The 15,065-nt window shown below is 40.6% G+C and overlaps 1 protein-coding gene across 1 annotated transcript in view; it reads right to left on the reverse strand.

Annotated features, from left to right (window-relative positions):
• LOC102809639 (phosphatidylinositol 3,4,5-trisphosphate 3-phosphatase TPTE2-like) overlaps positions 1-14,434 on the reverse strand; it is a 48,228-nt gene extending 33,794 nt beyond the window's left edge. Inside the window, exon 1 of the mRNA XM_085496230.1 lies at positions 14,247-14,434. Within this exon, the coding sequence (XP_085352356.1) occupies positions 14,247-14,434 (188 nt within the window). The remainder of the gene's footprint in view (positions 1-14,246) is intronic.
• Positions 14,435-15,065: the final 631 nt, after the last annotated feature.

Raw genomic sequence — 15,065 nt, forward strand, 5'->3', positions numbered from 1 at the left:
TCGGGTGCACACATACACCGAGACACATAAAATGATGGGATTGGGTGTACACATACACAAGACACATAAAATGTTGGAATTGGGTGCACATATACACATACACCAAGACACATAGAAATGATGGAATCGGGTGCACACATATACATACACCGAGACACAAAAAATGATGTAATTGGGTGCACACATACACATACACGAGACACATAAAATGATGGAATCGGGTGCACACATACACATACACCAAACCACATACAATGATGGAATCGGGTGCACACATACACATATACATACACCGAGACACAAATAATGATGGAATTGGGTGCACACATACACATACACGAGACACATAAAATGATGGAATCGGGTGCACACATACACATACACCGAGACACAAAAAATGATGGCATTGGCTGCACACATACACATACACGAGACAATAAAATGATGGAATCGGGTGCACACATACACCGAGACACATAAAATGATGGAATCGGGTGCACACATACACATACACCGAGACACATAGAAATGATGGAATTGGGTGCACACATACACATACACGAGACACATAAAATGATGGAATCGGGTGCACAAATACACATACACCGAGACACAAAAAATGATGGAATTGGGTGCACACATACACATACACGAGACACATAAAATGATGGAATCGGGTGCACACATACACAAACACGAGACACATAGAAATGATGGAATCGGGTGCATACATACACATACACCAAGACACATAGAAATGATGGAATCGGGTGCACACATACACCGAGACACATAAAATGATGGGATCGGGTGTACACATACACAAGACACATAAAATGTTGGAATTGGGTGCACACATACACATACACCAAGACACATAGAAATGATGGAATCGGGTGCACACATATACATACACCGAGACACAAAAAATGATGTAATTGGGTGCACACATACACATACACGAGACACATAAAATGATGGAATCGGGTGCACGCATACACATACACCAAGACACGTAAAATGATGGGATCGACAGTACACATACACGAGACACATAAAATGATGGAATCGGGTGCACACATACACATACACCAAACCACATACAATGATGGAATCGGGTGCACACATATACATACACCGAGACACAAAAAATGATGGAATTGGGTGCACACATACACATACACGAGACACATAAAATGATGGAATCGGGTGCACACATACCCATACACCGAGACACAAAAAATGATGGCATTGGGTGCACACATACACATACACGAGACACATAAAATGATGGAATCGGGTGCACACATACACCGAGACACATAAAATGATGGAATCGGGTGCACACATACACATACACCGAGACACATAGAAATGATGGAATCGGGTGCACACATACACTGAGACACATAAAATGATGGAATCAGGTGCACACATACACATACACCGAGACACATAGGAATGATGGAATCGGTGCACACATACACCGAGACACATAAAATGATGGAATCGGCTGCACGCATACACATACACGAGCCACATAGAAATGATGGAATCGGGTGCACACATACACATACACCGAGACACATAAAATGGTGGAATTGGGTGCACACATACACATACACCGACCCACATAGAAATGATGGAATCGGGTGCACACATTCACATACACGAGACACATAAAATGATGGAATTGGGTGCACACACACACATACACGAGACACATAGAAATGATGGAATCGGGTGCACACATACACATACACCGAGACACAAAAAATGATGGCATTGGGTGCACACATACACATACACGAGACACATAGAAATGATGGAATCGGGTGCACACATACACATACACCAAACCACATACAATGATGGAATCGGGTGCACACATATACATACACCGAGACACAAAAAATGATGGAATTGGGTGCACACATACACATACACGAGACACATAAAATGATGGAATCGGGTGGACACATACACATACACGAGACACATATAAATGATGGAATCGGGTGCACACATACACATACACTAAGACACATAGAAATGATGGAATCGGGTGCACACATATACATACACCGAGACACAAAAAATGATGGAATTGGGTGCACACATACACATACACCAAGACACATAGAAATGATGGAATCGGGTGCACAAATACACATACACCGAGACACAAAAAATGATGGAATAGGGTGCACACATACACATACACGAGACACATAAAATGATGGAATTGGGTGCACAAATACACATACACCGAGACACAAAAAATGATGGAATTGGGTGCACACATACACATACACGAGACACATAAAATGATGGAATCGGGTGCACACATACACAAACACGTGACACATAGAAATGATGGAATCGGGTGCACACATACACATACACCAAGACACATAGAAATGATGGAATCGGGTGCACACATACACCGAGACACATAAAATGATGGGATCGGGTGTACACATACACAAGACACATAAAATGTTGGAATTGGGTGCACATATACACATACACCAAGACACATAGAAATGATGGAATCGGGTGCACACATATACATACACCGAGACACAAAAAATGATGTAATTGGGTGCACACATACACATACACGAGACACATAAAATGATGGAATCGGGTGCACACATACACATACACCAAGACACTTAAAATGATGGGATCGACAGTACACATACACGAGACGCATAAAATGATGGAATCGGGTGCACACATACACATACACCAAACCACATACAATGATGGAATCGGGTGCACACATATACATACACCGAGACACAAAAAATGATGGAATTGGGTGCACACATACACATACACGAGACACATAAAATGATGGAATCGGGTGCACACATACACATACACGAGACACATAGAAATGATGGAATCGGGTGCACACATACACATACACTAAGACACATAGAAATGATGGAATCGGGTGCACACATATACATACACCGAGACACAAAAAATGATGGAATCGGGTGCACACATACACATACACCAAGAAACATAGAAATGATGGAATCGGGTGCACAAATACACATACACCGAGACACAAAAAATGATGGAATTGGATGCACACATACACATACACGAGACACATAAAATGATGGAATCGGGTGCACACATACACATACACGAGACACATAGAAATGATGGAATCGGGTGCACACATACACATACACCAAGACACATAGAAATGATGGAATCGGGTGCACACATACACAGAGACACATAAAATGATGGGATCGGGTGTACACATACACAAGACACATGAAATGTTGGATTTGGGTGCACATATACACATACACCAAGACACATAGAAATGATGGAATCGGGTGCACACATACACATACACCAAGACACGTAAAAAGATGGGATCGACAGTACACATACACAAGACACATAAAATGATGGAATCGAGTGCACACATACACATACACCAAGACACATAGAAATGATGGAATCGGGTGCACACATATACATACACTGAGACACAAAAAATGATGGAATTGGGTGCACACATACACATACACGAGACACTAAAAATGATGGAATCGGGTGCACACATACACATACACCAAGACACATAGAAATGATGGAATCGGGTGCACACATATACATACACTGAGACACAAAAAATGATGGAATTGGGTGCACACATACACATACCCGAGACACGTAAAATGATGGAATCGGGTGCACACATACACATACACCAAGACACGTAAAATGATGGGATCGGGTGTACACATACACAAGACACTTAAAATGATGGAATCGGGTGCACACATACAAATACACTAAGACACATAGAAATGATGGAATCGGGTGCACACATATACATACACCGAGACACAAAAAATGATGGAATTGGGTGCCCACATACACATACACGAGACACATAAAATGATGGAATCGGGTGCACACATACACATACACGAGACACATAGAAATGATGGAATCGGGTGCACACATACACCGAGACACATAAAATAATGGAATCGGGTGCACACATACACATACACCAAGACACGTAAAATGATGGGATCGACAGTACACATACACAATACACATAAAATGATGGAATCGGGTGCACACATACACATACACCAAGACGCATAGAAATGATGCAATCGGGTGCACACATATACATACACTGAGACACAAAAAATGATGGAATTGGGTGCACACATACACATACACGAGACACATAAAATGATGGAATTGGGTGCACACATACACGAGACACATAGAAATGATGGAATCGGGTGCACACATACACATACACCAAACCACATACAATGATGGAATCGGGTGCACAAATACACATACACCGAGACACAAAAAATGATGGAATTGGGTGCACACATACACATACACGAGACACATAAAATGATGGAATCGGGTGCACAAATACACATACACCGAGACACAAAAAATGATGGAATTGGGTGCACACATACACATACACGAGACACATAAAATGATGGAATCGGGTGCACACATACACAAACACGAGACACATAGAAATGATGGAATCGGGTGCACACATACACATACACCAAGACACAGAAATGATGGAATCGGGTGCACACATACACCGAGACACATAAAATGATGGGATTGGGTGTACACATACACATAAACCGAGACGCATAAAATGATGGAATCGGGTGCACACATACACATAAACCGAGATGCATAAAATGATGGAATCGGGTGCACACATACACATACACCGAGACACATAGAAATGATGGAATCGGGTGCACACATATACATACACCGAGACACAAAAAATGATGGAATTGGGTGCACACATACACATACACGAGACACATAAAATGATGGAATCGGGTGGACACATACACATACACGAGACACATATAAATGATGGAATCGGGTGCACACATACACATACACTAAGACACATAGAAATGATGGAATCGGGTGCACACATATACATACACCGAGACACAAAAAATGATGGAATTGGGTGCACACATACACATACACCAAGACACATAGAAATGATGGAATCGGGAGCACAAATACACATACACCGAGACACAAAAAATGATGGAATTGGGTGCACACATACACATACACGAGACACATAAAATGATGGAATTGGGTGCACAAATACACATACACCGAGACAAAAAAAATGATGGAATTGGGTGCACACATACACATACACGAGACACATAAAATGATGGAATCGGGTGCACACATACACCGAGACACATAAAATGATGGAATCGGGTGCACACATACACATACACGAGACACATAGAAATGATGGAATCGGGTGCACACATACACATACACCAAGACACATAGAAATGATGGAATCGGGTGCACACATACACAGAGACACATAAAATGATGGGATCGGGTGTACACATACACAAGACACATGCAATGTTGGATTTGGGTGCACATATACACATACACCAAGACACATAGAAATGATGGAATCGGGTGCACACATACACATACACCAAGACACGTAAAAAGATGGGATCGACAGTACACATACACAAGACACATAAAATGATGGAATCGAGTGCACACATACACATACACCAAGACACATAGAAATGATGGAATCGGGTGCACACATATACATACACTGAGACACAAAAAATGATGGAATTGGGTGCACACATACACATACACGAGACACTAAAAATGATGGAATCGGGTGCACACATACACATACACCAAGACACATAGAAATGATGGAATCGGGTGCACACATATACATACACTGAGACACAAAAAATGATGGAATTGGGTGCACACATACACATACCCGAGACACGTAAAATGATGGAATCGGGTGCACACATACACATACACCAAGACACGTAAAATGATGGGATCGGGTGTACACATACACAAGACACTTAAAATGATGGAATCGGGTGCACACATACAAATACACTAAGACACATAGAAATGATGGAATCGGGTGCACACATATACATACACCGAGACACAAAAAATGATGGAATTGGGTGCCCACATACACATACACGAGACACATAAAATGATGGAATCGGGTGCACACATACACATACACGAGACACATAGAAATGATGGAATCGGGTGCACACATACACCGAGACACATAAAATAATGGAATCGGGTGCACACATACACATACACCAAGACACGTAAAATGATGGGATCGACAGTACACATACACAATACACATAAAATGATGGAATCGGGTGCACACATACACATACACCAAGACGCATAGAAATGATGCAATCGGGTGCACACATATACATACACTGAGACACAAAAAATGATGGAATTGGGTGCACACATACACATACACGAGACACATAAAATGATGGAATTGGGTGCACACATACACGAGACACATAGAAATGATGGAATCGGGTGCACACATACACATACACCAAACCACATACAATGATGGAATCGGGTGCACAAATACACATACACCGAGACACAAAAAATGATGGAATTGGGTGCACACATACACATACACGAGACACATAAAATGATGGAATCGGGTGCACAAATACACATACACCGAGACACAAAAAATGATGGAATTGGGTGCACACATACACATACACGAGACACATAAAATGATGGAATCGGGTGCACACATACACAAACACGAGACACATAGAAATGATGGAATCGGGTGCACACATACACATACACCAAGACACAGAAATGATGGAATCGGGTGCACACATACACCGAGACACATAAAATGATGGGATTGGGTGTACACATACACATAAACCGAGACGCATAAAATGATGGAATCGGGTGCACACATACACATAAACCGAGATGCATAAAATGATGGAATCGGGTGCACACATACACATACACCGAGACACATAGAAATGATGGAATCGGGTGCACACATATACATACACCGAGACACAAAAAATGATGGAATTGGGTGCACACATACACATACACGAGACACATAAAATGATGGAATCGGGTGGACACATACACATACACGAGACACATATAAATGATGGAATCGGGTGCACACATACACATACACTAAGACACATAGAAATGATGGAATCGGGTGCACACATATACATACACCGAGACACAAAAAATGATGGAATTGGGTGCACACATACACATACACCAAGACACATAGAAATGATGGAATCGGGAGCACAAATACACATACACCGAGACACAAAAAATGATGGAATTGGGTGCACACATACACATACACGAGACACATAAAATGATGGAATTGGGTGCACAAATACACATACACCGAGACAAAAAAAATGATGGAATTGGGTGCACACATACACATACACGAGACACATAAAATGATGGAATCGGGTGCACACATACACCGAGACACATAAAATGATGGAATCGGGTGCACACATACACATACACGAGACACATAGAAATGATGGAATCGGGTGCACACATACACATACACCAAGACACATAGAAATGATGGAATCGGGTGCACACATACACAGAGACACATAAAATGATGGGATCGGGTGTACACATACACAAGACACATGAAATGTTGGATTTGGGTGCACATATACACATACACCAAGACACATAGAAATGATGGAATCGGGTGCACACATACACATACACCAAGACACGTAAAAAGATGGGATCGACAGTACACATACACAAGACACATAAAATGATGGAATCGAGTGCACACATACACATACACCAAGACACATAGAAATGATGGAATCGGGTGCACACATATACATACACTGAGACACAAAAAATGATGGAATTGGGTGCACACATACACATACACGAGACAATAAAAATGATGGAATCGGGTGCACACATACACATACACCAAGACACATAGAAATGATGGAATCGGGTGCACACATATACATACACTGAGACACAAAAATGATGGAATTGGGTGCACACATACACATACCCGAGACACGTAAAATGATGGAATCGGGTGCACACATACACATACACCAAGACACGTAAAATGATGGGATCGGGTGTACACATACACAAGACACTTAAAATGATGGAATCGGGTGCACACATACAAATACACTAAGACACATAGAAATGATGGAATCGGGTGCACACATATACATACACCGAGACACAAAAAATGATGGAATTGGGTGCCCACATACACATACACGAGACACATAAAATGATGGAATCGGGTGCACACATACACATACACGAGACACATAGAAATGATGGAATCGGGTGCACACATACACCGAGACACATAAAATAATGGAATCGGGTGCACACATACACATACACCAAGACACGTAAAATGATGGGATCGACAGTACACATACACAATACACATAAAATGATGGAATCGGGTGCACACATACACATACACCAAGACGCATAGAAATGATGCAATCGGGTGCACACATATACATACACTGAGACACAAAAAATGATGGAATTGGGTGCACACATACACATACACGAGACACATAAAATGATGGAATTGGGTGCACACATACACGAGACACATAGAAATGATGGAATCGGGTGCACACATACACATACACCAAACCACATACAATGATGGAATCGGGTGCACAAATACACATACACCGAGACACAAAAAATGATGGAATTGGGTGCACACATACACATACACGAGACACATAAAATGATGGAATCGGGTGCACAAATACACATACACCGAGACACAAAAAATGATGGAATTGGGTGCACACATACACATACACGAGACACATAAAATGATGGAATCGGGTGCACACATACACAAACACGAGACACATAGAAATGATGGAATCGGGTGCACACATACACATACACCAAGACACAGAAATGATGGAATCGGGTGCACACATACACCGAGACACATAAAATGATGGGATTGGGTGTACACATACACATAAACCGAGACGCATAAAATGATGGAATCGGGTGCACACATACACATAAACCGAGATGCATAAAATGATGGAATCGGGTGCACACATACACATACACCGAGACACATAGAAATGATGGAATCGGGTGCACACATATACATACACCGAGACACAAAAAATGATGGAATTGGGTGCACACATACACATACACGAGACACATAAAATGATGGAATCGGGTGGACACATACACATACACGAGACACATATAAATGATGGAATCGGGTGCACACATACACATACACTAAGACACATAGAAATGATGGAATCGGGTGCACACATATACATACACCGAGACACAAAAAATGATGGAATTGGGTGCACACATACACATACACCAAGACACATAGAAATGATGGAATCGGGAGCACAAATACACATACACCGAGACACAAAAAATGATGGAATTGGGTGCACACATACACATACACGAGACACATAAAATGATGGAATTGGGTGCACAAATACACATACACCGAGACAAAAAAAATGATGGAATTGGGTGCACACATACACATACACGAGACACATAAAATGATGGAATCGGGTGCACAAATACACATACACCGAGACAAAAAAAATGATGGAATTGGGTGCACACATACACATACACGAGACACATAAAATGATGGAATCGGGTGCACACATACACCGAGACACATAAAATGATGGGATCGGGTGTACACATACACAAGACACATAAAATGTTGGACTTGGGTGCACATATACACATACACCAAGACACATAGAAATGATGGAATCGGGTGCACACATATACATACACCGAGACACAAAAAATGATGTAATTGGGTGCACACATACACATACACAAGACACATAAAATGATGGAATCGGGTGCACACATACACATACACCAAGACACGTAAAATGATGGAATTGGGTGCACACATACACATACACCAAACCACATACAATGATGGAATCGGGTGCACACATATACATACACCGAGACACAAAAAATGATGGAATTGGGTGCACACATACACATACACGAGACACATAAAATGATGGAATCGGGTGCACACATACACATACACCAAACCACATACAATGATGGAATCGGGTGCACACATATACATACACCGAGACACAAAAAATGATGGAATTGGGTGCACACATACACATACACGAGACACATAAAATGATGGAATCGGGTGCACACATACACATACACCGAGACACAAAAAATGATGGCATTGGGTGCACACATACACATACACGAGACACATAAAATGATGGAATCGGGTGGACACATACACATACACGAGACACATATAAATGATGGAATCGGGTGCACACATACACATACACTAAGACACATAGAAATGATGGAATCGGGTGCACACATATACATACACCGAGACACAAAAAATGATGGAATTGGGTGCACACATACACATACACGAGACACATGAAATGATGGAATCGGGTGCACACATACACATACACCAAGAAACATAGAAATGATGGAATCGGGTGCACAAATACACATACACCGAGACACAAAAAATGATGGAATTGGGTGCACACATACACATACACGAGACACATAAAATGATAGAATCGGCTGCACACATACACATACACGAGACACATAGAAATGATGGAATCGGGTGCACACATACACATACACCAAGACACATAGAAATGATGGAATCGGGTGCACACATACACAGAGACACATAAAATGATGGGATCGGGTGTACACATACACAAGACACATGAAATGTTGGATTTGTGTGCACATATACACATACACCAAGACACATAGAAATGATGGAATCGGGTGCACACATATACATACACCGAGACACAAAAAATGATGTAATTGGGTGCACACATACACATACACGAGACACATACAATCATGGAATCGGGTGCACACATACACATACACCAAGACACGTAAAAAGATGGGATCGACAGTACACTTACACAAGACACATAAAATAATGGAATCGAGTGCACACATACACATACACCAAGACACATAGAAATGATGGAATCGGGTGCACACATATACATACACTGAGACACAAAAAATGATGGAATTGGGTGCACACATACACATACACGAGACACAAAAAATGATGGAATCGGGTGCACACATACACATACACCAAGACACATAGAAATGATGGAATCGGGTGCACACATATACATACACTCAGACACAAAAAATGATGGAATTGGGTGCACACATACACATACACGAGACACATAGAAATGATGGAATCGGGTGCACACATACACATACACCAAGACACGTAAAATGATGGGATCGGGTGTACACATACACAAGACACTTAAAATGATGGAATCGGGTGCACACATACAAATACACTAAGACACATAGAAATGATGGAATCGGGTTCACACATATACATACACCGAGACACAAAAAATGATGGAATTGGGTGCACACATACACATACACGAGACACATAAAATGATGGAATCGGGTGCACACATACACATACACGAGACACATAGAAATGATGGAATCGGGTGCACACATACACATACACCGCGACACAAAAAATGATGTAATTGGGTGCACACATACACATACACAGGACACATAAAATCATGGAATCGGGTGCACACATACACATACACCAAGACACGTAAAAAGATGGGATCGACAGTACACTTACACAAGACACATAAAATAATGGAATCGAGTGCACACATACACATACACCAAGACACATAGAAATGATGGAATCGGGTGCACACATATACATACACTGAGACACAAAAAATGATGGAATTGGGTGCACACATACACATACACGAGACACAAAAAATGATGGAATCGGGTGCACACATACACATACACCAAGACACATAGAAATCTTGGAATTGGGTGCACACATATACATACACTGAGACACAAAAAATGATGGAATTGGGTGCACACATACACATACACGAGACACATAGAAATGATGGAATCGGGTGCACACATACACATACACCAAGACACGTAAAATGATGGGATCGGGTGTACACATACACAAGACACTTAAAATGATGGAATCGGGTGCACACATACAAATACACTAAGACACATAGAAATGATGGAATCGGGTGCACACATATACATACACCGAGACACAAAAAATGATGGAATCGGGTGCACACATACACATACACGAGACACATAGAAATGATGGAATCGGGTGCACACATACACATACACCAAGAAACATAGAAATGATGGAATCGGGTGCACACATACACATACACGAGACACAAAAAATGATGTAATTGGGTGCACACATACACATACACGAGACACATAAAATGATGGAATCGGGTGCACACATACACATACACCAAGACACGTAAAATGATGGGATCGACAGTACACATACACGAGACACATAAAATGATGGAATCGGGTGCACACATACACATACACGAGACACATAAAATGATGGAAGGGTGAACACATACACATACACGAGACACATATAAATGATGGAATCGGGTGCACACATACACATACACTAAGACACATAGAAATGATGGAATCGGGTGCACACATATACATACACCGTGCCACAAAAAATGATGGAATTGGGTGCACACATACACATACACGAGACACATAAAATGATGGAATCGGGTGCACACATACACATACACCAAGACACATAGAAATGATGGAATCGGGTGCACAAATACACATACACCGAGACACAAAAAATTATGGAATTGGGTGCACACATACACATACACGAGACACATAAAATGATGGAATCGGGTGCACACATACACATACACGAGACACATAGAAATGATGGAATCGGGTGCACACATACACATACACCAAGACACATAGAAATGATGGAATCGGGTGCACACATACACCGAGACACATAAAATGATGGGATCGGGTGTACACATACACAAGACACATAAAATGTTGTAATTGGGTGCACATATACACATACACCAAACCACATACAATGATGGAATCGGGTGCACACATATACATACACCGAGACACAAAAAAATGATGGAATTGGGTGCACAAATACACATACACCGAGACACAAAAAATGATGGAATTGGGTGCACACATACACATACACGAGACACATAAAATGATGGAATCGGGTGCACACATACACAAACACGAGACACATAGAAATGATGGAATCGGGTGCACACATACACCGAGACACATAAAATGTTGGAATTGGGTGCACATATACACATACACCAAGACACATAGAAATGATGGAATCGGGTGCACACATATACATACACCGAGACACAAAAAATTATGTAATTGGGTGCACACATACACATACACGAGACACATAAAATGATGGAATCGGGTGCACACATACACATACACCAAGACACGTAAAATGATGGGATCGACAGTACACATACACGAGACACATAAAATGATGGAATCGGGTGGACACATACACATACACGAGACACATATAAATGATGGAATCGGGTGCACACATACACATACACTAAGACACATAGAAATGATGGAATCGGGTGCACACATATACATACACCGAGACACAAAAAATGATGGAATTGGGTGCACACATACACATACACGAGACACATAAAATGATGGAATCGGGTGCACACATACACATACACCAAGACACATAGAAATGATGGAATCGGGTGCACAAATACACATACACCGAGACACAAAAAATGATGGAATTGGGTGCACACATACACATACACGAGACACATAAAATGATGGAATCGGGTGCACACATACACATACACGAGACACATAGAAATGATGGAATCGGGTGCACACATACACATACACCAAGACACATAGAAATGATGGAATCGGGTGCACACATACACCGAGACACATAAAATGATGGGATCGGGTGTACACATACACGAGACACATAAAATGATGGAATTGGGTGCACACATACACATTCACCGAGACACATAAAATGATGAAATCGGGTGCACACATACACATACACCAAGACACATAAATGATGACATTATATATTGTAGTACGTTACCAGTCTTTCTAAGAATGATTCTTGCCATTTTTTAATTCCTAAACCGGAAGCTGATTCCACTATTGTTCACATATTAATTGCAATTGTTTGATACTATATTTTTCAACTTGTTTACGATTTTAGTTTCAGGATTCAAACAACTAAATCAATTACAACTTATGTTTCTGCTCATACTTACTCTATTTGCGTTGTTGGTGTGTACTGGTATTTCGTTGACACATCCCTGATATACGGTGAGTCATAAAATGAGTCTTCTAGATGCCCATTAACCACGCCATCAACGACAGACGACATCTGATTCTCCATCCCAAATTCTCCATCTCCCAAGTCAAATCCAAAGTCGTCAGTTTCGTCATTCTGAGTCATATTTGTACTGTATATGATATTATTTTCTTGGGCACTTATTGTTTTCATTATCCCATATATAATTAATAATTATATTAAAAGAAGTTATTCAATTTTGTTGAATATTTTGCTTTGTTATATTCGCGTACTCGCAATAGTCTATCTGATGGCCTATGTACTTTGAATACTAGTAGCTTTTTATCAGCCAATCACCGACCGGTAACCATACCACTTTCACTGTCCTTACCATTTCACGTAGTATATATATGAAATATTATTTCAATGTTAATTGAATCATAGTCCTTATATTATTTCAATGTTAATTGAATCATAGTCCTTATATTATTTCAATGTTAATTGAATCATAGTCCTTATATTATTTCAATGTTAATTGAATCATAGTCCTTATATTATTCCAATGTTAATTGAATCATAGTCCTTATATTATTTCAATGTTAATTGAATCATAGTCCTTATATTATTTCAATATTAATTGAATCATAGTCCTTATATTATTTCAATGTTAATTGAATCATGGTCCTTATATTATTTCAATGTTAATTGAATCATAGTCCTTATATTATTTCAATGTCAATTGAATCATAGCCATTATATTATTTCAATGTCAATTGAATCATAGTCCTTATATTAT

The sequence above is a fragment of the Saccoglossus kowalevskii genome, assembly GCF_978046115.1.
Source record: "Saccoglossus kowalevskii chromosome 4 unlocalized genomic scaffold, keSacKowa6.1 SUPER_4_unloc_1, whole genome shotgun sequence".
Classification (NCBI taxonomy): Eukaryota; Metazoa; Hemichordata; class Enteropneusta; family Harrimaniidae; genus Saccoglossus; species Saccoglossus kowalevskii.